This window comes from Oryzias latipes, chromosome 11, assembly GCF_002234675.1.
Source record: "Oryzias latipes chromosome 11, ASM223467v1".
Classification (NCBI taxonomy): Eukaryota; Metazoa; Chordata; class Actinopteri; order Beloniformes; family Adrianichthyidae; genus Oryzias; species Oryzias latipes.
The window spans coordinates 6,694,754-6,718,016 of NC_019869.2; the positions used below are offsets into that span (position 1 = coordinate 6,694,754).

Below are 23,263 nucleotides of genomic sequence, written 5' to 3' on the forward strand. Positions count from 1 at the left end.
ATAACTGCGATTCGTTTGTCTTTAGAGACTGCGCACTCTTCAAATGAGTGGTCTGCAAACGTCTTCATGTTTTTCCAGAGACGTCTGTAACGTTCCCTGACTCAAGTGATCTGCTCCTCCTCGTAGGTGGAGATGGAAATGGAACCATAGGGATCCACCACAGTTTGGGCGCAGCGCACCACCGTAGCCAGGAGGAATAAACACAGGAGACCTAAGAAGAAGAGAGCAAAGCCGAGGTCCACGTCCACCTCGAACTGCGGTGCTGGGTCAGGAACGCGGTCCATGAGGGTGACGGACACTTTTCATATGTTCCTGGTTGGTTCCCAACAGTTACTTCAGCAGCGAGCGCATGTCCACCTGAAAAGATGCAGAGAGAGAACTTGATGAAAGGAACATAAAAGAGAAATTAGAATTACATTCATTTTCACAAATTATTCTGTCCTGCAGCAGTAGCAACAGCTGCTGTTGCTGTCGGTGCTGCTGCTGCCATTGCTGCTGCCACTGCTGCTGCAGGGGTTGCAGCGGCAGCGAAACCTGTGACAGCAGTAGCAGCAGCAATGGCAGCGTCAGCGGCTGCAGCAGTAGTGACAGTAGTATTTCAGTGGCAGCAGCAGTGGCCGCAGCAGTGGCAGCAGCAGTGGCAGCGGCTGCAGCAGTAGTGGTTGCAGCAGCAGTGACAGTGGTATTTCAGTGGCAGCAGCAGTAGTAGCAGCAGCAGTATCAGGCACAGTGGTTGCAGCAGCAGCGGTCACAGCAGTAGTGGTTGTAGCAGCAGTGACAGTAGTATTTCAGTGGCAGCAGCAGCAGTTGCAGCAGTGACAGTAGTAGCAGCAGCAGCATCGGCTGCAGTGGTTGCAGCAGCAGCGGTCGCAGCAGCGGCAGCACCTCTGTGCACCACACAGAATTTTACACACATGCCTCCAGGGGAAGTCTACAACAACAATGAAGGTTCATTGACCTTTGACCTTGGGAAGATGCCACCATCTCGAAATTTCCTTTAAAAATATCCCCTTTATTATCTTCTACAGATTTAAACTAGTAGAGATTTCGATCTATCACCTCCTAACTCCTCGAGCATCATTGGGAAGCTACTTCTGAAAAAATGTTGGATTTAGAAGTTTGTAGATTTTTAACGCCCTTTTAGTGGCGTGCTTTAACAAGCGGCGTTCCCCTGTTGCTCGCACATTATTTACTGTATTATTTTTACATTTAATATATGAATCTTTGGCTGAAGCTGAACGAAACAATAGAACGTACGATAGGAACATATTAAAAATGTGGGCGTGGTTAACCAAAAACTTCTGTTGCCACGGAAACACAAAAATGTACTATGTTCGATTCTTCTAAGAGTGACTTTTTTCTGTTCGTCACCCCCAGACAACCTAAACATAAAATGGTTGCTACGGAGATAAAACCAACAGAAAAGTCGCCATTTTTAAAAAAAAGTTTTTTTTTAAAGAATCTTTTTCTAATGCAGATCAGGGTGGCAGCAGCAGAGGGGGAGAGTGAGGGCCGTGTAGCAGACGCTCATCCAATGAGAGCGGGTCCAAAGGGGGAAGTGGGGGGCAAGGAAAGGTAGCACCTACTTCAGAAAAAATCAGACCTTGCTTGAAAATTGCCAGCACTCCTTACAGAAAGCAGATGTACCACTGTGGTCAAGATGCTTCTGTCACATAGAGTTTCCTTCCTTTTTTCAATAGAATTTTGAAAATATACCAGTTTGTAATTGAAAATAAGACTTTCATAAACTGCATACCTATTTTTATGGAGATTTTCTTTCAAATTAATGCATAAAGATAAACAATTATAAATTAAAGTGGATATTAAACAGATTTTGTTGAGTTTGTTTGCAATATTTCATTATGTCACACTCATTAAAATTAAAAAATCAGCTGCCTTTTACCATATAAAGCTCTTGCAGCCAATTAGCACATGAAAAATCTATCTTTTTTGTTTTAATTGCGCTTAGCAGGAACCCCAAAGACTTTTCAGCAAACTCACCATTTACAGCGTTGTCGTCTGTGACCGTTTCTGTCCGCCACTGCCTAAAGTTCTTCCAGTAAGTCTTTTTTTTCCTGCTACGCATCAGTTGAGTCAGTCTTCATGGTCTCCATGAGTCTGAAGCACAGGTCCCATCGTGAAGCCCTCACATTCAAAAAACATGCAACACATTCAAGCATGCGCTTGCACCTCCCGACCTGCCCCTGCCATGTAAATCCGCCATTAATACTTAAACAGGAATTGAATGACACCTGACATGGTTCACAAGTGAATCAAACACCCCTCTGCTTTTGTTATGCTGTAAACAGACCTCTGTCTGTGTAACCGCTTATTGTAGACTTCCCAACCGGGTAACTCAGGCGCCTTTGGTGACACTTGCTGAAAAGGCTCAAAATGCAGCAGGATGAAGCATAGGAAAGGAGGATCCCAGGAGAGACCCTCAGCTGCTCCACAGAGGAGCAAGGCGGCCATCAGGGAGGCTTCGAGGGCCGAGAAACACGAGCTGCATTACAGTTCATCAGCAGAGCCAGATGCTGGAAACTGAAACGACTACTTTAGAATGGAGATGGTTACAGTCAGGCTTCCAGTGACACGAACTCTGCCCACGCCGAGGCACAGCACAGGAGGGTAAAGTGATCCCGATTCCTATGCAATTAGGCAAGGAGGCCTTTAAAACTGCGGGGTGGGGGGCGTTATTAAAGACTTTTGAACAGCTTTACCAAGGAAAAAAACTCAAAAGTTTGGACTAAAAAGCCTGAAAGTTTAAAAAAAAAATCAAACATCTTGTGATGCAGTTTTGTATTAAAAACCAGAAAACATGCCTGCCAGCATGTCATCACTGTGGCATGTGATATTTTCCAAACGCCGTACAGCTTTCATGCGTACTCTAAACCAGCGGTAGCAGTTACAGCCCAGCTCTGTTCCGCTGTCACAAAGTTCATGTCATATTTTGTTCCCTGCAAGGGAAGTAGTTCAAGTATCTCCAATATATTAAATACAAAAACAATTATAATCACATATTTTATGTGGTATGTGTTGGAAAAAAATCATTAAAAGCAAGAAGCAATTGTGGAGGAAAAAAAACATCTAAATGTCAATTTCTTTTTACAGAAATAAACAAATCAATAATACATTTAAAATCACTTTTCCAGGACACTACAAAATAAAAAAATCACATTAAAAACTAAATGAGATTCAAATTAGATGTACTGGATACAATAGAGACTAAGGTAGTATATGACAATAAATTGATTTATTTAAAACAATATTCTGAACAAAGAAGCAAAACATAGTAAAAAAGCCTTTAAAATCATTTACAGACTCATTTTAAATCATATTAAAAATTAAAGTTTATCTTTTATAAAATAATGTTACAATGAAATTTAGTTAATAAGGTAAAATTTAGAAAAACAACAGACAGGACAAAGTTATTATTATTTACATGGTGACAAAAATGTAAACAATTCTTTAAACACAATTCTTTTAAGCATAGGAATTTTTTTTCAAAATTAACCAAACCATAAAAAAAATAAAAATCAGCCAAGACCAGGCGATTTGAAACTTTAAAGTAATACAGGAGGGATCCAACGCTGCGACTAAAAGTCCAGACACTTCCACAGAAGTTTAAAATTTTTACTCCCAAATTTTAAAAATTCTGACAAAAACGAATAAAATTAAAGCATCCAATGGAAGATAAGTTAAAATTATTTCTGTGAAATTTGATTCAGAAGGGGGGGGGGGCTAAAAAACTTTATTTATTCACTGATAATTTCACTTAAATATTCTTTTTCTAATGCAGATCAGGGTGGCAGCAGCAGAGGGGGAGAGGGAGGGGCGTTTAGCCGACGCTCAGCCAATGAGAAACAGAGGCCAAAACATGGCAGATGTGACACTGCAGCTGCATGTTTTGACAGCAGGACCACATACATCCACATGTATGTGGAATGACGTATTCAGGGGATTCCAGGATCCGTCTCCATCCCCAAACCTCCTTTAAAACTCTTCCTGTTCAGGAACAGGAAGGTTCTGGATGTAGCGCCTGGCACTGATGGGTGTTTCTGTGAAGAATAGAAGGCACGTAACCAGAAGGAGGTGTATAAACGGAGGTGGGGGGGGAGTGAGTGCTTCTCCCAACAACAGGAATCACCGCCGTAACGATCAGTCGGTTTTGGAGTGATGGTTGATGGCCAGAACGTAGCCGTTCTTCACATGGCCATTCTTCTGCTTTTCGTGGCGCTCGGGATCTTCGTCTTCATCCGACTCCGTCTCCTCTTTATCGCTCCGCTCGTCCTCCACGATGTCCTGTCGGGTAGAAGAGCGGTCACTAAGTGTTTTGACGTTAAAGAAAAAAAAAAGCTAGTTTCTTACGCTGCCCGGCAGAAACTTGATGGCCATCCGCAGGATAAGCCCCGCCCAGAAGAAGTGCAAAATCTGCAGCACAAACAGCAGCCCGTCGAAGAAGAAGACACCAAAGAAAGGGGTGTGTCTGGCCACCGGGAACGTCAGCGTCATAAAAACAATCCTAGACAAGAGGGTGGAGCAGAACAAAGACTCTAGTCAGAACCAGAACCAGTCACCGGCCCGTTTCCACACAGAAACTACACTCTGCAGAAGCAAACACAAGCTTGGCCTGGCTCCCACAAACAGACTGCTAGCTATGTTTGTGGGAGGAGTTTAGTCTCTGTGGTGAACAGATGCCTGTGTCAGCCGAGGTGCAGAACAAAGATTTCCTTTGACTTTTGTTGTTGGGAAGGAAAACAGATTTGCTGCGTTAGAAACAGAATAACTCTGATGATGCAGACAACCCTGGTCCTCTGTGTTTGTCTTCTTTAACCCTTTCATCAGAACAAGAATTTACTTCATAAAAACAGCTATATATCATCTGAAGATCAAAGAAAAGATTTTTTGATTTAAAAACAGAGGATCAGAAACGCTCTCAGTGCTTTTGGAAAGGTGTTGCTTTTTCATATGATCACATGGTAAATGGTAAATTGCGTATATTGTATAGCGCTTTTCTACCTACAAGGACAAAGCGCTTTTACAGTCACTGACCCACCCAGTCACACACTGGTGGCGGCTCCGGTGCCAAACACAGGCGCCCGCCTACCACCAGAGGCAAGGTGGGGTTCTGTGTCTTGCCCAAGGACACTTCAACTCATGGGCATGCAAGGCGGGAATCGAACCTGCAACCTTACGATCGCCCTACCGCTGCATCATGGCCGCCCGATAAAAGCATAGAGAACATTACAGGTCCAGGGTAGGAACACTTCATGTTTAGGTGGAGAATGTTTGGGGCTTAAGGTGAGAATATTTGGGGTTCAGGCTGAGAACGTTACGGGTTTAGGGTGAGAACGTTATGGGTTTAGTGTGAGAACGTTATGGGTTTAAGGTGAGAACGTTATGGGTTTAAGGTGAGAACCTTACGGATTTAGGATGAAAGCGTTACAGGTTTAGGCTGAGAACCTTACGGGTTTAGGATGAGAACGTTAAAGGTTTAGGCTGAGAACGTTAAGGGTTTAGGATGAGAACGTTTCGGGTTTAGGCTGATAAACGTGACGGGTTAAGGCTGAGAACGTTAGAGGTTTAGGATGAGAACGTTACGGGTTTAGGATGAGAACGTTCCAGGTTTAGGCTGAGAACGTTACGGGTTCTGGCTGAGAATGTTATGGGTTTAGGGTGACAATATTACAAGTTCAGTATTAGAACATTACGGGTTAAGAAGAAAAATGTTCCGAATTTGGAGTGAGAACGCAACAGATTTAGGGTGAGAACGTTACGGGTTTAGGGTGAGAACGTTACGGGTTTAGAGTGAGAACGTTACGGGTTTAGGGTGAGAACGTTACGGGTTTAGGGTGAGAACGTTACAGGTTTATGAGGAGAACGTTACGGGTTTAGGCTGAGAACGTTACAGGTTTAGGGTGAGAACGTTACGGGTTTAGGATGAGAACGTTACGGGTTTAGGTTGAGAACGTTACAGGTTTAGGCTGAGAACGTTATGGGTTTTGGCTGAGAATGTTACGGGTTTAGGGTGACAATATTACAAGTTCAGTATTAGAACATTATGGATTAAGAAGAAAAATGTTACAAATTTGGAGTGAGAACGCAACAGATTTAGGGAGAGAACGTTACGGGTTTAGGGTGAGAACGTTACGGGATTAGAGTGAGAACGTTACGGGCTTAGGGTGAGAACATTACGGGTTTAGGGTGAGAACGTCACGGGTTTAGGCTGAGAACGTTACGGGTTTAGGCTGAGATTGTTACGGGTTTAGGGTGAGAATGTTACGGGTTTAGGGTGAGAATGTTACAGGTTTGTGAGGAGAATGTTACGGGTTTAGGGTGAGAACGTTACAGGTTTATGAAGAGAACGTTATGGGTTTAGGGTGAGAACGTTACAGGTTTAGGGTGACAATGTTACGGGTTTAGGCTGAGAACGTTACGGGTTTAGGCTGAGAACGTTACAGGTTTAGGCTGAGAACGTTACGGGTTTAGGGTGAGAACGTTACGGGTTTAGGGTGAGAATGTTACAGGTTTATGAGGAGAACGTTACGGGTTTAGGGTGAGAACGTTACGAGTTTAGGGTGAGAACGTTACGGGTTTAGGGTGAGAACGTTACGGGTTTAGGGTGAGAAAATGTTACCGGTTTAGGTTGAGAACGTTACGGGTTTAGGGTGAGAACGTTACGGGTTTAGGGTGAGTATGTTACAGGTTTATGAGGAGAATGTTACGGGTTTAGGGTGAGAACGTTACAGGTTTATGAGGAGAACCTTACGGGTTTAGGGTGAGAACGTTACGGGTTTAGGCTGAGAACGTTACGGGTTTAGGCTGAGAACGTTACGGGTTTAGGCTGAGAACGTTACGGGTTTAGGGTGAGAATGTTACAGGTTTATGAGGAGAACGTCACGGGTTTAGGGTGAGAACGTTACAGGTTTATGAGGAAAACGTTACGGGTTTAGGGTGAGAATGTTACGGGTTTAGGCTGAGAACGTAACGGGTTTAGGCTGAGAACGTTACGGGTTTAGGCTGAGAATGTTACAGGTTTAGGCTGAGAATGTTACGGGTTTAGGCTGAGAACGTTACGGGTTTGGGCTGAGAACGTTACGGGTTTAGGCTGAGAATGTTACGGGTTTAGGGTGAGAATGTTACAGGTTTATGAGGAGAACGTTACGGGTTTAAGGTGAGAACGTTACGGGTTTAGGGTGAGAACGTTACGTTACGGGTTCTGGCTGAGAATGTTACGGGTTTAGGCTGAGAACGTTACGGGTTTAGGCTGAGAATGTTACGGGTTTAGGGTGAGAATGTTACAGGTTAATGAGGAGAACGTTACGGGTTTAGGGTGAGAACGTTACGGGTTTAGGGTGAGAACGTTACGGGTTTAGGCTGAGAACGTCAGTGGCGGTTCTACCCTGAATTACTCCCCGGGCGAGACCCTCCCCAGGCGCCCCCCCCCCCCCCCCCCCATAGTCACAACAAAACTTTGTTTGTCTTTGTCAACTGACATGTTTTATTGTCATTGAAATTAAGAAGTGGATACAAAAGATGTCAGAATTCTGAACAGCATTATAATAGTTATAAGAACACAAAAAATAAAAGACCATAAGCATGGCAAAAATACAGTTAGCTAAGAAAATATTGAATCAAACTCAATATTGAATAAATAATATAAAATAAATATTATAAAGCACAAACCTTTTATCACACAAATGACACGCTAAAATAAATATAACTGCAGCACCAATACAATAACAGAAAACACCAACTAAAACCTAACCTTCCTAGCCTTTCTTGATGCAAACTCGTCAATAACATCATCATATGATATCTGCTCCCCTACTGAGTGATTGATGCTAACAACGGCAAGGTTAGTGAGTCGCTCCTGTGACATTGTTGACCTCAGGTACGACTTGATCAATTTTAGTTTTGAAAAGCTCCTCTCTGCTTGAGCCACAGTGACTGGCAAGGTGAGTGCAATCCTGAGAGCAGTCCAAAAGTTCGGATAGATTTCTGATAGATCCTTATCAGACATGAAAGAGATGAGCTCAAGGAGACTTGGAGTCGTTGATGGTAAGTTAGGCAAGTTCTTGATTTCCTGAACAAGCTCTCTACTGTCCAAATCCCAGTTCTTCTCAAAATGGAGTATGTTGCCTAGTGCCTCGCATTGCTCCGTCAGCTCCTCGTCTCCAAGGCTTGGGAAATTGGTCAAAACCCCAAATCTGTTTTGTACAACTTCCAATGTGGAAAACCTCTCCGCGATGGCTGACAAGGCTTCATCAACAACAACATTGAAAAATTCAACCTCCAACTTTTTAAGTGCGTCACTGAAAGGCTCATCGTGTGATTCATACGAGAATTGGCACTTTGTGGATCTTATTCTTTTTTGTTTCAAAATAGCCTCGACATTCATTTCCTTGCACATTTCTTTGGCTGCCATCTGTGCATTCACAAAGCCATTTGCCCTGTAGCTCTGGAGACTTTGTTCAGTCTTCTTCAAAAGACTCACAGCTAGGTCCACATGCATATTTGGAGACTGCATGAGTTTGCTGACATGCTTTATTGTAGATAGAATGTCATGCCATACGACTGTGCAGATGTTGAAGCGGTACGACCCTACCTCTTCAGACAAAGACTGGGCCTCAGCCTTTATAACTGGGTCTTTGGTCTTGTCTCTCACTTCTATTAAAGCCTCTCTCACTGCAGCTCCCTGGTACCTCATGGGCTCGATGCTTTTGATTTTGCTCTCCCACCTTGTTTCTGTCCACGACTTTAGAGTGATGCTCACCTGACTCTTCAGTATGGCCCATCGTTGGGCAGAGGCTGAAAATAAAGTGTAAAGCTTTTGCAGGACACCAAAGTAGCTCATAGCATCAACAGATCTCTTAGCAGCATCACACACAACTAAATTCAATGTGTGTGCACCGCATGGCAAAAACAGAGCACGGGGATTCTTTTCTAAGAGCCTGGCTTGTACTCCCTTATTTTTGCCTTTCATATTTGCCCCATTATCATATGATTGTCCTCTGCAGTCTTCAAAAGAAATTCCTAACTCCTCAAGTCTGTTTAAGATCATGGATGCCAAGTGCTGGCCTGTGGACTCCTCTGCCTCCAAAAACCCCATAAAATGTTCCCTGATCTGAGGCTTCTCCATCAGTGACACCACTCTAATTATAACTGACAACTGTTCTGTGTGGCTTATATCCAGAGTGCAGTCCAGAATTATTGAAAAATATTTTGCCTTTTTGATGTCATCCACTATAGCGGATAGGATTTTGCTGCTCAACAAATCAATAAGTTCATTCTGCACATGATGGCCTATGTAGCTGTTGTGACTTGCTGTTCCTCTTAATACACGGTTAAGATGATCTTTCATTATGGGATCAAACCTGGCCATCAGTTCAACCTCTTTCAAAAAATTCCCATTTGATGATGTGAACAGTGTTTCTGTGTGTCCCCTTAGAGCCAAATTCCGAACTGCCAGTGACTGCACAATAGCAATGAGACGGGTTAGCACTGCTCTCCATCTCACCCGCTCCTCTTCCAGAAGTGCCATCTCCTGCTTATCAATTGTTTTCCCACTTCTGATCCTCCCTGACAGTTCCTTCCATGCTTTCATACAATTGAGGTGTTCTGGGCTTTTTTCGTGTGCTGTGAGGTATGTGCTTGCATGTTTCCAGTTTGCTGTACCAGAAGTTGTTAAATTAATGTTTTTGTTGGAAAACAATTTGCAACAAAAGCAAAAGAGGCTGTTCTTCACTTTTGAATACATCAACCAAGTTCTTGCTATTTTTTCACCACTTACTAGTGTCTTCCTGAAATAGTGGTGATGACAACTTCTCCCATCACTGTCATTTCTTGGGAAAACAAAGTCAGGTGGTATGCTACTTGGTCCTCTTCGAACCAGCTCCATCCGTATCCTGTCAGTCAGAGGTGAGGGCCACTTTGCAGGGTCAGTTGGTAGAGGCTGGTCCTCAGCAGTCGGGGTCAGTGGGGTTTCATCACCAGGCATTTCTATCATCATAGGGCACATTGGCACATTACTCAAAGCACATTTTGGTGTCAAACATCACTAATAGGCCTACTCATCAAAAGTCGGAATTATAAAAATTACATTCAATTGTAGTTGAACAATTGTCTTTTTACCTACACATGTACACTCACACACACAAAAACCCACCTGAAGTCTCAAGCTGGGTAGACGTAGATGGAACAACGTCTTCAGCCTCACTATCAAAACTTTGCTCAGGTAACAACTGTGGAACTACATGAGTAGCAGAGGATGTAGATGGTAGCTCATCCTGAGGGGGTGAGACTGTGACTGTGGCTGATGAGATAGCTGGCAGGGAGGTAGATGTCTCATCTTGAGCAGTGGTAGACGATCCAAAATATCTTAGAAGTGCCCCTGAAATTGCATTTGATACTGACTTCAAAAGACCATAGACTACAATATAGGCCTTATAAAAACATTTATGAATTGGAAATTTAAATTGTCATGTTCTATATCGATCTCTACTTCAGAGAAGAAAAACTAGCTCATGTTTTCCGTCTTCAATCCTTTGATTGGCACATTTTTAGTTATGACCTGTTACATTATGTTTTGTCCCCATAGAGTTGCAGTAAATGGTAAATATTATTTTTTAAAACTACCCACAGATTTATGGAAATTCTATTGGCTAAAAATATAACACATTTGTAAAACAAATAAAAAATAAACTTCATATGCAGGCTCAAATTTTTAAGAATAAAATCTAAAAATAAAAAAATGATGCTATTTGCAACATTTGGGCCTACTTCAGTGTTGGTCATCGACCAAAATAAAGTTTTCATCGGCAACGTTGTTGTAGGGCAGGTAGCATTAGAATTTAGAAAAAACATGCATCAAGCTGTGAGGACTTACCCTTTTCTTTATCTCTTTTCTCCTCTTCTTCTTTTCTTTTCTTTCTAAATTGGGCACCAGATGGCTTTGACCTTTTTTTCTCCATATTTTAGATGTTTTTGGCGTTTGTTTGGCATAAATGTCCTCACGTCACGAGAAGGCATCAAGTCCTTCGACTGAACCAACTGTCACCTTAGTGACAGCATTGTTTTGTGTTGCCATTTTTTCATTTGGGCATTTCACACAAAATTAACCCACAAAAGCAGAATATATTTTTTTATACCTTTATTAAAATGTAGGTTATAGAATGTCACCTTATGACTGACTTATAAAAAGGTTTTATAAAGTAGATTCAAACCCTCGCCCTTGTCCCCACCTAGCCACTTAATTTGGAAGCGTCCCACAATTGAACTGATTCCCCGCAGCCCCCCCCCCCCCCCTTTCTTCACACATTTCCAGCAGGAGCGCGTGCAGCTATAGCCAGGGGCGCTGATTCGCTACATGACGGCGCAGTCGCAGTTTTTACTTTTATTTTTTTCATCAAGCCCGCGACCGTCGCCTCCCCTGAAAGATGAGCCAGCAAGTTTTTGCGCATGCGCAAACGCGGCGGCGCTCCGTGCTCACCCTGCGCCCCCTCCCTTCTCCTTCTTCACACACATTTGTGTCTACTTCTCAAAGACAGGAGAGCGCAGCTGCGGGGCGAGGGCGGCGGCGCGGCCAGGTTCAGGCTGTTACAAACTCACAAACTGTGACATAAGTAAACCAATAGTGGTGCATATAATATTTTACGAGGGCTGAGCCGCCGGTGCCGCCCCCCTTCAGTTTTCCGCCCCAGGCAACCGCCCGGACGGCCCGTGCCTAGAACCGCTACTGGAGAACGTTACAGGTTTAGGGTGAGAACGTTACGGGTTTGGGCTGAGAACGTTACAGGTTTAGGCTGAGAACGTTACGGGTTTAGGCTGAGAACGTTACGGGTTTGGGCTGAGAACGTTACGGGTTTAGGCTGAGAATGTTACGGGTTTAGGGTGAGAATGTTACAGGTTTATGAGGAGAACGTTACGGGTTTAGGGTGAGAACGTTACGGGTTTAGGGTGAGAACGTTACGTTACGGGTTTAGGCTGAGAATGTTACGGGTTTAGGCTGAGAACGTTACGGGTTTAGGCTGAGAATGTTACGGGTTTAGGGTGAGAATGTTACAGGTTAATGAGGAGAACGTTACGGGTTTAGGGTGAGAACGTTACGGGTTTAGGCTGAGAACGTTACAGGTTTAGGGTGAGAACGTTACGGGTTTTGGCTGAGAATGTTACGGGTTTAGGGTGACAATATTACAAGTTCAGTATTAGAACATTATGGATTAAGAAGAAAAATGTTACAAATTTGGAGTGAGAACGCAACAGATTAAGGGAGAGAACGTTACGGGTTTAGGGTGAGAACGTTACGGGATTAGAGTGAGAACGTTACGGGCTTAGGGTGAGAACATTACGGGTTTAGGGTGAGAACGTCACGGGTTTAGGCTGAGAACGTTACGGGTTTAGGCTGAGATTGTTACGGGTTTAGGCTGAGAATGTTACGGGTTTAGGGTGAGAATGTTACAGGTTTGTGAGGAGAATGTTACGGGTTTAGGGTGAGAACGTTACAGGTTTATGAGGAGAACGTTATGGGTTTAGGGTGAGAACGTTACAGGTTTAGGGTGACAATGTTACGGGTTTAGGCTGAGAACGTTACGGGTTTAGGCTGAGAACGTTACAGGTTTAGGCTGAGAACGTTACGGGTTTAGGGTGAGAACGTTACGGGTTTAGGCTGAGAACGTTACGGGTTTGGGCTGAGAACGTTACGGGTTTAGGCTGAGAATGTTACGGGTTTAGGGTGAGAATGTTACAGGTTTATGAGGAGAACGTTACGGGTTTAGGGTGAGAACGTTACGAGTTTAGGGTGAGAACGTTACGGGTTTAGGGTGAGAACGTTACGGGTTTAGGGTGAGAAAATGTTACCGGTTTAGGTTGAGAACGTTACGGGTTTAGGGTGAGAACGTTACGGGTTTAGGGTGAGTATGTTACAGGTTTATGAGGAGAATGTTACGGGTTTAGGGTGAGAACGTTACAGGTTTATGAGGAGAACCTTACGGGTTTAGGGTGAGAACGTTACGGGTTTAGGCTGAGAACGTTACGGGTTTAGGCTGAGAACGTTACGGGTTTAGGCTGAGAACGTTACGGGTTTAGGGTGAGAATGTTACAGGTTTATGAGGAGAACGTCACGGGTTTAGGGTGAGAACGTTACAGGTTTATGAGGAAAACGTTACGGGTTTAGGGTGAGAATGTTACGGGTTTAGGCTGAGAACGTAACGGGTTTAGGCTGAGAACGTTACGGGTTTAGGCTGAGAATGTTACAGGTTTAGGCTGAGAATGTTACGGGTTTAGGCTGAGAACGTTACGGGTTTGGGCTGAGAACGTTACGGGTTTAGGCTGAGAATGTTACGGGTTTAGGGTGAGAATGTTACAGGTTTATGAGGAGAACGTTACGGGTTTAAGGTGAGAACGTTACGGGTTTAGGGTGAGAACGTTACGTTACGGGTTCTGGCTGAGAATGTTACGGGTTTAGGCTGAGAACGTTACGGGTTTAGGCTGAGAATGTTATGGGTTTAGGGTGAGAATGTTACAGGTTAATGAGGAGAACGTTACGGGTTTAGGGTGAGAACGTTACGGGTTTAGGGTGAGAACGTTACGGGTTTAGGCTGAGAACGTTACAGGTTTAGGGTGAGAACGTTACGGGTTTGGGCTGAGAACGTTACAGGTTTAGGCTGAGAACGTTACGGGTTTAGGCTGAGAACGTTACGGGTTTGGGCTGAGAACGTTACGGGTTTAGGCTGAGAATGTTACGGGTTTAGGGTGAGAATGTTACAGGTTTATGAGGAGAACGTTACGGGTTTAGGGTGAGAACGTTACGGGTTTAGGGTGAGAACGTTACGTTACGGGTTTAGGCTGAGAATGTTACGGGTTTAGGCTGAGAACGTTACGGGTTTAGGCTGAGAATGTTACGGGTTTAGGGTGAGAATGTTACAGGTTAATGAGGAGAACGTTACGGGTTTAGGGTGAGAACGTTACGGGTTTAGGCTGAGAACGTTACAGGTTTAGGGTGAGAACGTTACGGGTTTAGGCTGAGAACGTTACAGGTTTAGGCTGAGAACGTTACGGGTTTAGGCTGAGAACGTTACGAATATGGAGAGAGAACGTTACGGGTTTAAGGCCTGTTCACACCGGGACGAATTTCGCCGGCGATTTTCGCCGACGTTTAACGCCTCGTGACTAAACAAAGGGCACCAATGTGAGTGTGCACACCGAGGCGAAAAAACGGCAAGCGCCAAAGCGTCAAAAAAAAAACGCCTCGGGTTCGTTTTTTTTTTCGACGCGTCGCGTCGAAATCTATTCGACCAATGAGAATGGCGCTTTTGCACACGTGTCTGGAGCTTCTGAAGTTACAGTAAAACACAACTTGGGGGCGCTCAAACACAAAACTGCCTTGCTGAGCACACATACCAGCGAAGAAGTTAGACGCCAAGTAGCGTCTACACTGCCGCGAAGAAATAATGACGGACATTCTTAAATATCCCCTTACCAAGTACCAGTTGGAGCTACTGATGCTTGAAATATTCATGTTTTCTTTGTTTGATTCTGACAAGCGCGTAAATACTTGCTCTCTTCTTCTGAGTGAAAAGCGACTTTAAGAATCGTAAAGTTGCGCAGCGCCACCTTGTGTACAGGAGTATTTCTGTTTACATTAAGCGCCATCTAATGTCAGGGAATGAAATTGCATGTTCGCTCGGCTCATCGTCAGCGAAAATCGCCTGGGTGTGAACACAAAAGACGTGGCGAAAAACGCTGGCGAATAATGCCTGGCGAATATTCGTCCCGGTGTGTACGGGCCTTTAGGCTGAGAACCTTACGGGTGTAGGTTGAGAACGTTACGGGTTTATGAGAAGAACATTATGGTTTATGTTGTTTTAGTTGATAAAATCTCTGCAAACCTTTCAGACAGGATACAACCATGTGACTCATCATTGTTTAACGGCTTAATGAAACTGCTAAAAATGAAAACTGCAAATTTTGATTTATTGGGGAAATTTTAGAGATAGAACCTGAAATTCGTTTAGTGATCAGAACACTCAGATGTTGCTTTCAGTACAGTAATATTGTTACACTAATGATATCTGATAAAAAATTTAAAACCACATTGGGCAAAAAAAATCTATTTAATCAGATCAGCTGTTCAAATCAAAGCCCTGCAGACCAAATTCCTTCCTGTTGAATTGACTCCTAACATGTTTACAGCCCATTCAAGTTCAAACAGAAGAAATCTGACAGTGTGATTTTCCTTGATGTTACCAGACAGGGAGGATCATGAGGCGAGTGATGACGAAAACGGCTGCGAACGCGACAAAAAGGAAGTTGCAGGTTCTTTTCCATCCTGCGTAGTTGAACATTTTGGCCAACTAGAAATAAAAATCAGGAAATAAAAGAGAAATTGTTGTAATTTCAGAAAAAATTATTTTTATGAGTAAAACTACTCCATCAGCTGCCTCTGGAACATGTTGCCGTGTTTTCGTACCTCCATTAGATAGTCTGCGGCATCGTGCACCAGCATGATCAGAGACCCAGCCCGGACGTAGTTGACCAGCCAGGAGAAACTGATGAGGACGATGGTGACCACATGGTGGACAATCTGCTCCCAGAAGTCCTGCAGAAGAAAGTGAAAGATCTTTTAGAGATGACACTGTAAAGCTTGGTCACTTTAAAAATATAAATGTCTGGAGAAGGTCTGATCAACAACCAGATCTGGGTTACAGTGACCCCAGCTAGAACCCAGAGGTCCCAAACCTTGGGTGTTTAACTTTCCTGTTCGGGAGTTTCAGGTCTAAAAGACGATTCGAGATAAAGAAATACCAAACAGAAAACTGAACTGGAGGCTTTTTGACATTTACGCTCACTCCAGAAACACCACAGCAGACGCATTTCTAATTTCCCCAGAGTGAACGCTGGAACAGCCAACCCTGCTGCTGGAGCCTGTCACTATGGGCTGTTTGTTGTAAATAAAGAACAGCTGATTTAAGCTTAAAGAAAAAGAAAATCACAACAGAAAAAGTAAAACATCTCTAAAATCCAGAAAGTTTTCTTTCACTTAGATTAAAAGGAAAAATAATTCTGATCAAATAAAACAAAACCCTGAAAATGTAAGTTTCTCCTTCTGGATTCACAGAACCGAATCTGGACTTTCTCTGCTGGCACTTTTCTGACGTCTTTCTCACAAAGACCGGAGCTTCACAGCATTTTCTGTGATCTTAAATGCCAACAACTGAACCCAATAGATCTGCTTGGTGCAGAAATCAAACCTCCAACTGGTTGTCGCAGATCATTCCCTCTTGATGTAAGGTTACCGACCGTTTCTGAGCAGTCCAAAGACCAACTCACGTTAGCAGCTGTCGCATACCTTCCGTTTGACGTCTGAGGCGACGCTGAACAGCAGCGAGAGGTAGAAGCCCAGTTCGATCATGTAGTACCAGTACTGAGAGGCCAGTAGAGGCTGGGAAAGAGCAGTAGCCGTTTTAGCCATCATTCCACTGCCGCTCCTCCATGAGCACGCCGTCAGTACAAAGACGGGACGAATATTTACCATTTTGGGGAAGTCTTCCCACACCTTCCTTATGTCTTGGAACCATGGTTTCTAAAAGGAGGGGGCAGATTGAGAAGGAAGTTCAGGTTGTGGAACAAAACTCTCATTCTATATTTTTCCTGTAGACTTTGGTTTCATTAAAATGTGTGATAAATAAACTTTGTATGGAATAGAGTTATAGGTGTGAGACGGTATGACTGAAGGCGCCCTTCCTGAGAGGAACAATCACCCCAGGAAACTGCTCTGGTCGCTCTACTTGGCTTTCTGTTGATAAATGCCTATAAAGGAGGAGGGGCCAGGCGGTGGAGGATTAAAGGGTCTATATCAGGCTAAGGTTTTTGAGCAATCCACGAAAACTAGCGGGTTCTCACATTGTGGTGTTACAAAGTGAGGACCAGCCCCTTCCAGGAAGAGTCTGCGCTGCCAGCTCCACCCCCAGGCTAACAGACACACCCTCTTTTTCAGTGGAGCTAGCGGTGATTGGCTAAATGTTTTCCGCTTATATGCACAATATGCACATCCAATCTTTGCAAAAGTTTGGATGTTTGTTTTCGTGGGCGAAATGAAGACACGCTGCTGAGGTCGACTCCACAACTTTTTAAGTAATACGATTACGATTTCATTCTCATATTTTTCTTTTTTTTTGTCTTTAGTGGAGTTCCTAACACTCCGTTGTAGGACCAACAATAGTTTAAAAACTATTTTATCCAGAAAAACAAAAGCGGATCAACTTACATCAATGAGGACTGCCAGGCCAGCATAGAAAGCAAACAGGTAAAAGGTAAACCTCCAGCTGTAACACAACGCAGTCATCTCAGGACAACAACACTCCAGTAAATCAACCGTTCACACAAGTCAACAATGAACGGCAGAAGAATGCAAAGACAGGAAGTCCTGTTAGTGCAGATCTGTTAAAAGTAATTAAAAACAAATGAACATGAATCTGACACCAACTTACTTTAATCACTTTGAATCACATAAAAAAGATTTAATATATCAAATATAGCTTAAGAAAAAAGATCAAAAACAGTAATAAATGACAAAAATACATTTCTTTAACTATTGATTTCAGGTTTACAGGTTCTACAAATTCAAAATTTACCAAAGCGGTTAAAAGATTTCATTAAAAACATCTGCAATTTAATAAAATAAATACTTCACAAAAACTCTGGACTTTAATAAAAATGAGATGGGAACATTGTTTTCCTTGTGAAAGTGGAATCTGCTCAGGTGTGTAAACCCACCTGGCCTCCTGGAACTTGGTGAGCTTGCTGGGTCGTTCCTGGTTTCTCCTCCTCCTGAACCAGCTCTGGACCTGTCGTACTGAACAGCCCGTCTGTTTACTTAAGTTCTCTATGGCGCTCTAACAACAGAAGCAGAACAGGGGGACATAGCAGCAGAGCCATGAGGCGCAGCAACCGGGACCGGGTCTTTCACGGACCAGCATTTATGTTTTTAACACCTGTGAAGGGCCGGAGAACGAAGTTCAGGTACCTGGGTGGGATGCTTCGAGTACTGGCAGAAGTGAGACTCCAGGGTGGGATTCTGCGAAGCTGAAACGCGGTGCTTGAGGTCCACGCCCAGCAGAGCAGCCAGAGGTTTTGCGACTTTCCTGGACATTGAAGAACCACACGGGTAACCAACAGCTTAAGCCTTAAGCTATGTGCACGGCAACGTGCGGTCAAGCAACTACTTCTAATGGGCTTCCACGTTCAAAACTCTCACGTTCACATATTGCTCCTCAAGTTTTAAAGACCGATTTTTGGCTCTACGGACAAAGTGTGCATCCATTGAAAGCGTGTTTAACGTTAAAGAAGTTGAATTTTGACCAATCAAAGACTTGGATTCGTTAGTGACGTTTTTAATTCAGGGAAGTACCAACCATTCCAAAATGGATCACGAAGGATCCATTTGGTTTAAGTCCGGCTGCATTTCTGACACCAAGTCTTACACACATCAGTATAAAGATATGAAAAAAGCCTAGAGCAAGATCCACCAGATTTACACCACTTTGATATTTCCCACAAGACTCTTCCAACTGCAGGTGGCGGCAATTCGCTGTTATCGGGTAGCAACAGTCACGTGTGAACACCATATGTTCAACATTTTGTCTGTTTTGTGATCCCTTGAACACGAAGAAAGATGGTCCAACCTGTACTGGACACGCAGGTGACCAGCACAAAATATTAACGGACGAATGATGGCAGCAAGAAACACGTATATCATGCATGTGTCCCGAAAGACCGAAGTTTCGTACGTGGATAATGCTCAAAACGTATGCAGTGGCTGTGTGACACTGCCTAGAGGGGAAGTAAGGGGGAGGCAGGTGAGACGCAGGCATGTCGTACGGATTTTTCATTTTTTCACCCCCCCCCCCAAAAAAAAATCCTTCAAACTGTACAAGGAACAAAAAAGAAAAGAATAAAGAAAATAGAACTGAACAGGTAAAGGATCGAGTCAGTCCGGAACAACTCACCAATCAAATATCCGTCTCCCGACCAAGAACAAAAAAGCCACGGGTATGGAGGCCCAGAGGTCCTGAATTTTTGGAAAGACTTTCCCATCATGGTCCTTTAGTTCCTCCCAGCTGTGACCTTCAGGGAACCAAATCCAGTCAGCCCATATCAGCTCTCTGAAGCGAGATAACATCCTGCAGCAGAACCGAGAAAAGCGGGTCAGAACTAACCACGGAGGAAATTAAGAGCGATATCAGACTGGGTGCAGATTTCCACTTTCCATCAGATTAATTCACAGCTTCTAATCCAGCAAGAACAATAACCTCTCAGGAAGGACGGGAAGCAGAGGGAGCAGAGAGGAACCGGGTCTGACTGAAGTTCAGTTATTACTGAACCACTAAACCCAGCAGCTTTTCCAAACACGCCCTCCTCTGGAGGAAGGAGTAAAGAAATCAAAGGCTTTGTAAAGCAGCCAATCAGAACCTCAAAGATGGTCTTTGCTTGAAGACACGTCAATAGCCGTTCCTTCAAACACTTCTATCGTTACCCCTGAAACATTAGGAAAACCCCTGGAGTTGGAAAAAAGCAGCACTGAGGAGGATCAGAATCTAAAGCTGCACACAAACTGAGAATCTAGCAGACACCCAAAGGATTGTGGGTACACTCAGGCTCAACAAAAGCCAGGCGCATGCTTTCATCTCGCCTTTTGTGCCGTGGTGCAATCCAACCTCAGTCGTCGGTTTGGTGAACGCCGTCCTGGAAAAACACAAACAAAAGATAAGCAAATGAAGCAGGAATGAATCGCTAAAATCTCTCAGAGACGTTTCTAGAACTTCCTCCTTTCTGTGTGTCTGTTTCAGCTGGCTGGGATGTAAACACCATGTCACACAGCCACTACCCACATTCTCCCCGTTTGAAAATTCAATCTATGGAGATACATCATCAGTGATCCAACTCATATTCTGTTTTCTGACTTTGAACTACCATCCGGATAAGTGGTGAATATTGGGCGATATAAATTAAATTAAATTGAATTGAGTGAGGCTTCAGAGTGGCCAAATATAAAACCAACAGATATGAGAACTTGTTCGCTCCATCAGCAATAACACTGTTGAGCAAACGGTAAATCTCTCTGGTTGCTATTTATGTGGGTGTTGTCTTATTGTGTATGCTTATTCTGTTGTTTTCTTTATGTTGTAGCTGTGGGCTCCTCAGCCCAAGACAAATGTCCCTCACGGAACAATAAAGTATCTATCGATTGATTGATTGATTGACATGTGCCCTACGACAGACTGGCGACCAGTCCAGGGTGTCCCCAGCCTTTGCCCGCAAGTGGCCGGGATAGGCTCCGGCAGCCCTGTGACCCCGAAAGGGAACAAAGCGTTTAGAAGATCAATGAATGAATGATTGACACGCGTGATATACATAATTCATAAGTATTTCTTGCGTTCGTCATTCGTCGATGTGCGCAGATTTCCGTAGGGGGTTTCGGCCGACGGGTCTTAAGGTGAATTTGGTTCTTAGCCGTTAAAAAGTTTTGGGCCGGTAAGAATAACACAGTTTATGCGTATTTTACGAAGGTAATACGCAATTATTACACAAATCTTATTGTGCGTGATTTGTGCAAGATGCATACACAAATTTGTGACTTTCCACGACCGTTTCACGTATGTCTATGTGACTTTTTTTACGAATGTACCACCGATGTATAACTTTTATATCACGTATATGGCGCACAGATGACGCTAAAATTACATAGTTGATGCATGAATCACTAATGAATTGTATATAAACAGCACAATAATCACCCACGATTCATGTTCTACGGTGGTTTACGTGTTCTATGCAAGCTTTATTCTGTGGTTTTAACGTGGTTCATTTGTGATACATCTGTGAAACTTTTACGTAAAGACCACAGCTTTTCTCACTTTTTCCACGTATATTCACAATTTTCATCCGTGCAATATGCGCAAAATGGTTGCTGGTGACAAACGAGTTTGTCTTTAATTTAAATTGTCATCCAGCATCAATGAGGAATCATCAGGACCAGAAACTCCCTCGCGTGTAGACTCAAGCATGAAGCAACTTCATGGAGTTTCTTTGAATTCAAAGTGAAACAGCTTCAAGGGATTTCTGCCTCATAAGGGCCGATTCTCAGCTTCAACCAAAGAGGAAACACAGGAACACGTCTTTACAGGAGAACAAAACGGGTCCGATGTTCTGACTTTACTGGACCCAACTTTTCAAAAACAATGCAATCCAGTGTGTGGGAGCTTGGTTCAAGCGTCAAACTGCCCCGCCCCTAATTATGAAGAACAAAGGTGTTAATCTGTCAACCCTACACCGGGTGGTTGGTTTTAAAGTGTAAAATTGCAGAAGTTTATTGCATAATTGTTGCATGCTGAATGCAGAACAACATTTCAATGATGAAATCAGACATCCGTTCATTTTGGGAGTTTGGTCTCTTCCAAACTGAAAAATCTGCTTTTCTCTGATGCCGTTCTCTAAAAAACTGAACTCATGTTTATATCTAATTTGTCATTTTTAATTCATAAATATCAGCTATAAAGGCTTCTGTATCTCTGTGAAGCACGGCTGGTTTCCTGAAAAGTGCAGAGCAAAAAAGTAGTTTGTGGAAGCTGTAAGCTTTTTAGGAAGAACTTTGTGCATGAATAATGAAAGAACAGGTTCTCCATAACAAAACAGCTTCCCCTATTACAGAAACAGCTTTGAATACATCTGGATTTAATTTCATCGATGACATATATATATATATATATATATATATATATATATATATATATATATATATATATATATATATATATATATATATATATATATATATATATATATAGTACTAAAATTGACCTTATTTTGTCAACTTTCCTTTTGTTCATGTACTGAGTAAATGGCTCAGCAGCAGCAGCTTCGTTCTGTTTGTTTCTGGTGACATCTCTCACATCCAGGTGTGAGATGACCAAAAGGACCTTAATTCTGAATTCAATTGGTACGGCAATAATGATAATAACTAAATAAAATCCACCTTAAATTAATAAATATTGGACTGCTGATGTTGAGGTTTTTTCATCTTTTCTTAAAAAAGTTTACGCACCCAGACCCAGCTGCCTACTGAATGCAGTTATGGCTAAATTCTTCCAAAGTACAGATAAAAAGTGAATTAATATGTCAGTTACTGGAGACTGACCCTCTTCCAGCTGAGGTTTAAACAACAGACACGGTTCATTTTAACCTGAACTAAAAACAAGTTATTTTCTGTGAAATCACTTCGTCCGCAGGCATAGCGGTTCACCTGAACGAACAAGCGCGGGCTCGTCATGGCAGCAAACTGCAGCCAACACCTGGAACATCCACAACCCTGGTGGAGGGACCGCCGCGCGCCCGCTACACAGAGATGCGTGAAACCGGTCGGTGTCCCCGGCTGTCACGGAAACATCACATATAACGGTGGAGCCCACGCGCCCGCTCACCTGCTTCACGGAGCCTCTCAGGTGAGGATGGTCGTCAGAGCCCGGTCGGTTCCGCGTGCCTGGTTCCTGTAGCTGCTCGGTAGCGGTTCATGAAGCTTCAAAAAGCTTCATTTTTTTAATTTACCCCCAAAATAGGTATCTGCCTGTTTTTTTTTAACAACTTCCCATCATGCTTTGAGAGGAAAAGTCCTAAAGTCGCAGTTTTGCCGAAAACTGTCCTCTGTGGTCGCGGTTTTTAAAATGTGAAGAAAATCCTGTATTTTGTTTGATCTTTGAGGGATGAACTTATATTTAATGCCAACCCAAAAGTGATGGAACCGGATTTTATGGTTCTGTGGTTTAGATGAGAGGGCGGTGGCCTTCTTAAAGAGACAGCGCTCCTTTTCTGTATGGGGCCTCAATAGTGACACCTTTCCGCTGCTTACCACTTATGTATGGAGGCATATGTGTCTCATAATTTTAAATAAAAGTCAACCCGCTTCAATAAAAATTGTGTTTTTAACATGTTCTTGTGGCATTTTTCTGATGATGGAGGACATTTATAAAGAACATTCAGCTCAAATTTACATTTCTGAGTATTTATTTATTCAAATTGTTGTGAATCGGGAGTAGACGAAAAAATGCAGTTTGAAAAACGTTTTCTTGTCTGAGCTGGAATCTGGATCAAAACTGCACGCGTGATAGCTGCATATTTTATGCAATTTATACGCAATTTTTACCTAAATATTACAAAATTGTGATTTTTGTGAGATGCATTCGCAAATGTGTCTCTTTCCACGATCGTT

At 43.1% G+C, this 23,263-nt stretch overlaps 2 protein-coding genes across 3 annotated transcripts; both read right to left on the reverse strand.

The window, feature by feature from the left end:
- Positions 1–3,007: 3,007 nt before the first annotated feature.
- Positions 3,008–22,837, reverse strand: LOC101162853 (ceramide synthase 2). Of its 2 annotated transcripts, none has more exons than XM_004073792.4 (12): positions 22,479–22,837; positions 19,691–19,743; positions 19,008–19,181; positions 18,026–18,143; positions 17,776–17,894; positions 17,267–17,324; positions 16,532–16,582; positions 16,349–16,441; positions 15,470–15,598; positions 15,247–15,353; positions 4,369–4,522; positions 3,008–4,302 (listed from the first exon to the last, which is right to left on the reverse strand). In XM_004073792.4, exons 3-12 carry the CDS (start codon positions 19,178–19,180, stop codon positions 4,159–4,161), a joined length of 1,146 nt encoding a protein of 381 aa, XP_004073840.1. In that variant the 5' UTR covers position 19,181; positions 19,691–19,743; positions 22,479–22,837; the 3' UTR covers positions 3,008–4,158. The 2 variants fall into 2 exon arrangements, with proteins under 2 accessions (XP_004073840.1, XP_020562667.1); XM_020707008.2 differs by lacking the exon at positions 22,479–22,837 and adding an exon at positions 22,301–22,405.
- LOC111948193 (zinc finger MYM-type protein 1-like) lies at positions 7,578–11,550 on the reverse strand. The gene is made up of 3 exons (XM_023959917.1): positions 10,889–11,550; positions 10,169–10,393; positions 7,578–10,002 (listed from the first exon to the last, which is right to left on the reverse strand). Exons 1-3 carry the CDS (start codon positions 10,971–10,973, stop codon positions 7,757–7,759), a joined length of 2,556 nt encoding a protein of 851 aa, XP_023815685.1. The 5' UTR covers positions 10,974–11,550; the 3' UTR covers positions 7,578–7,756.
- Positions 22,838–23,263: the final 426 nt, after the last annotated feature.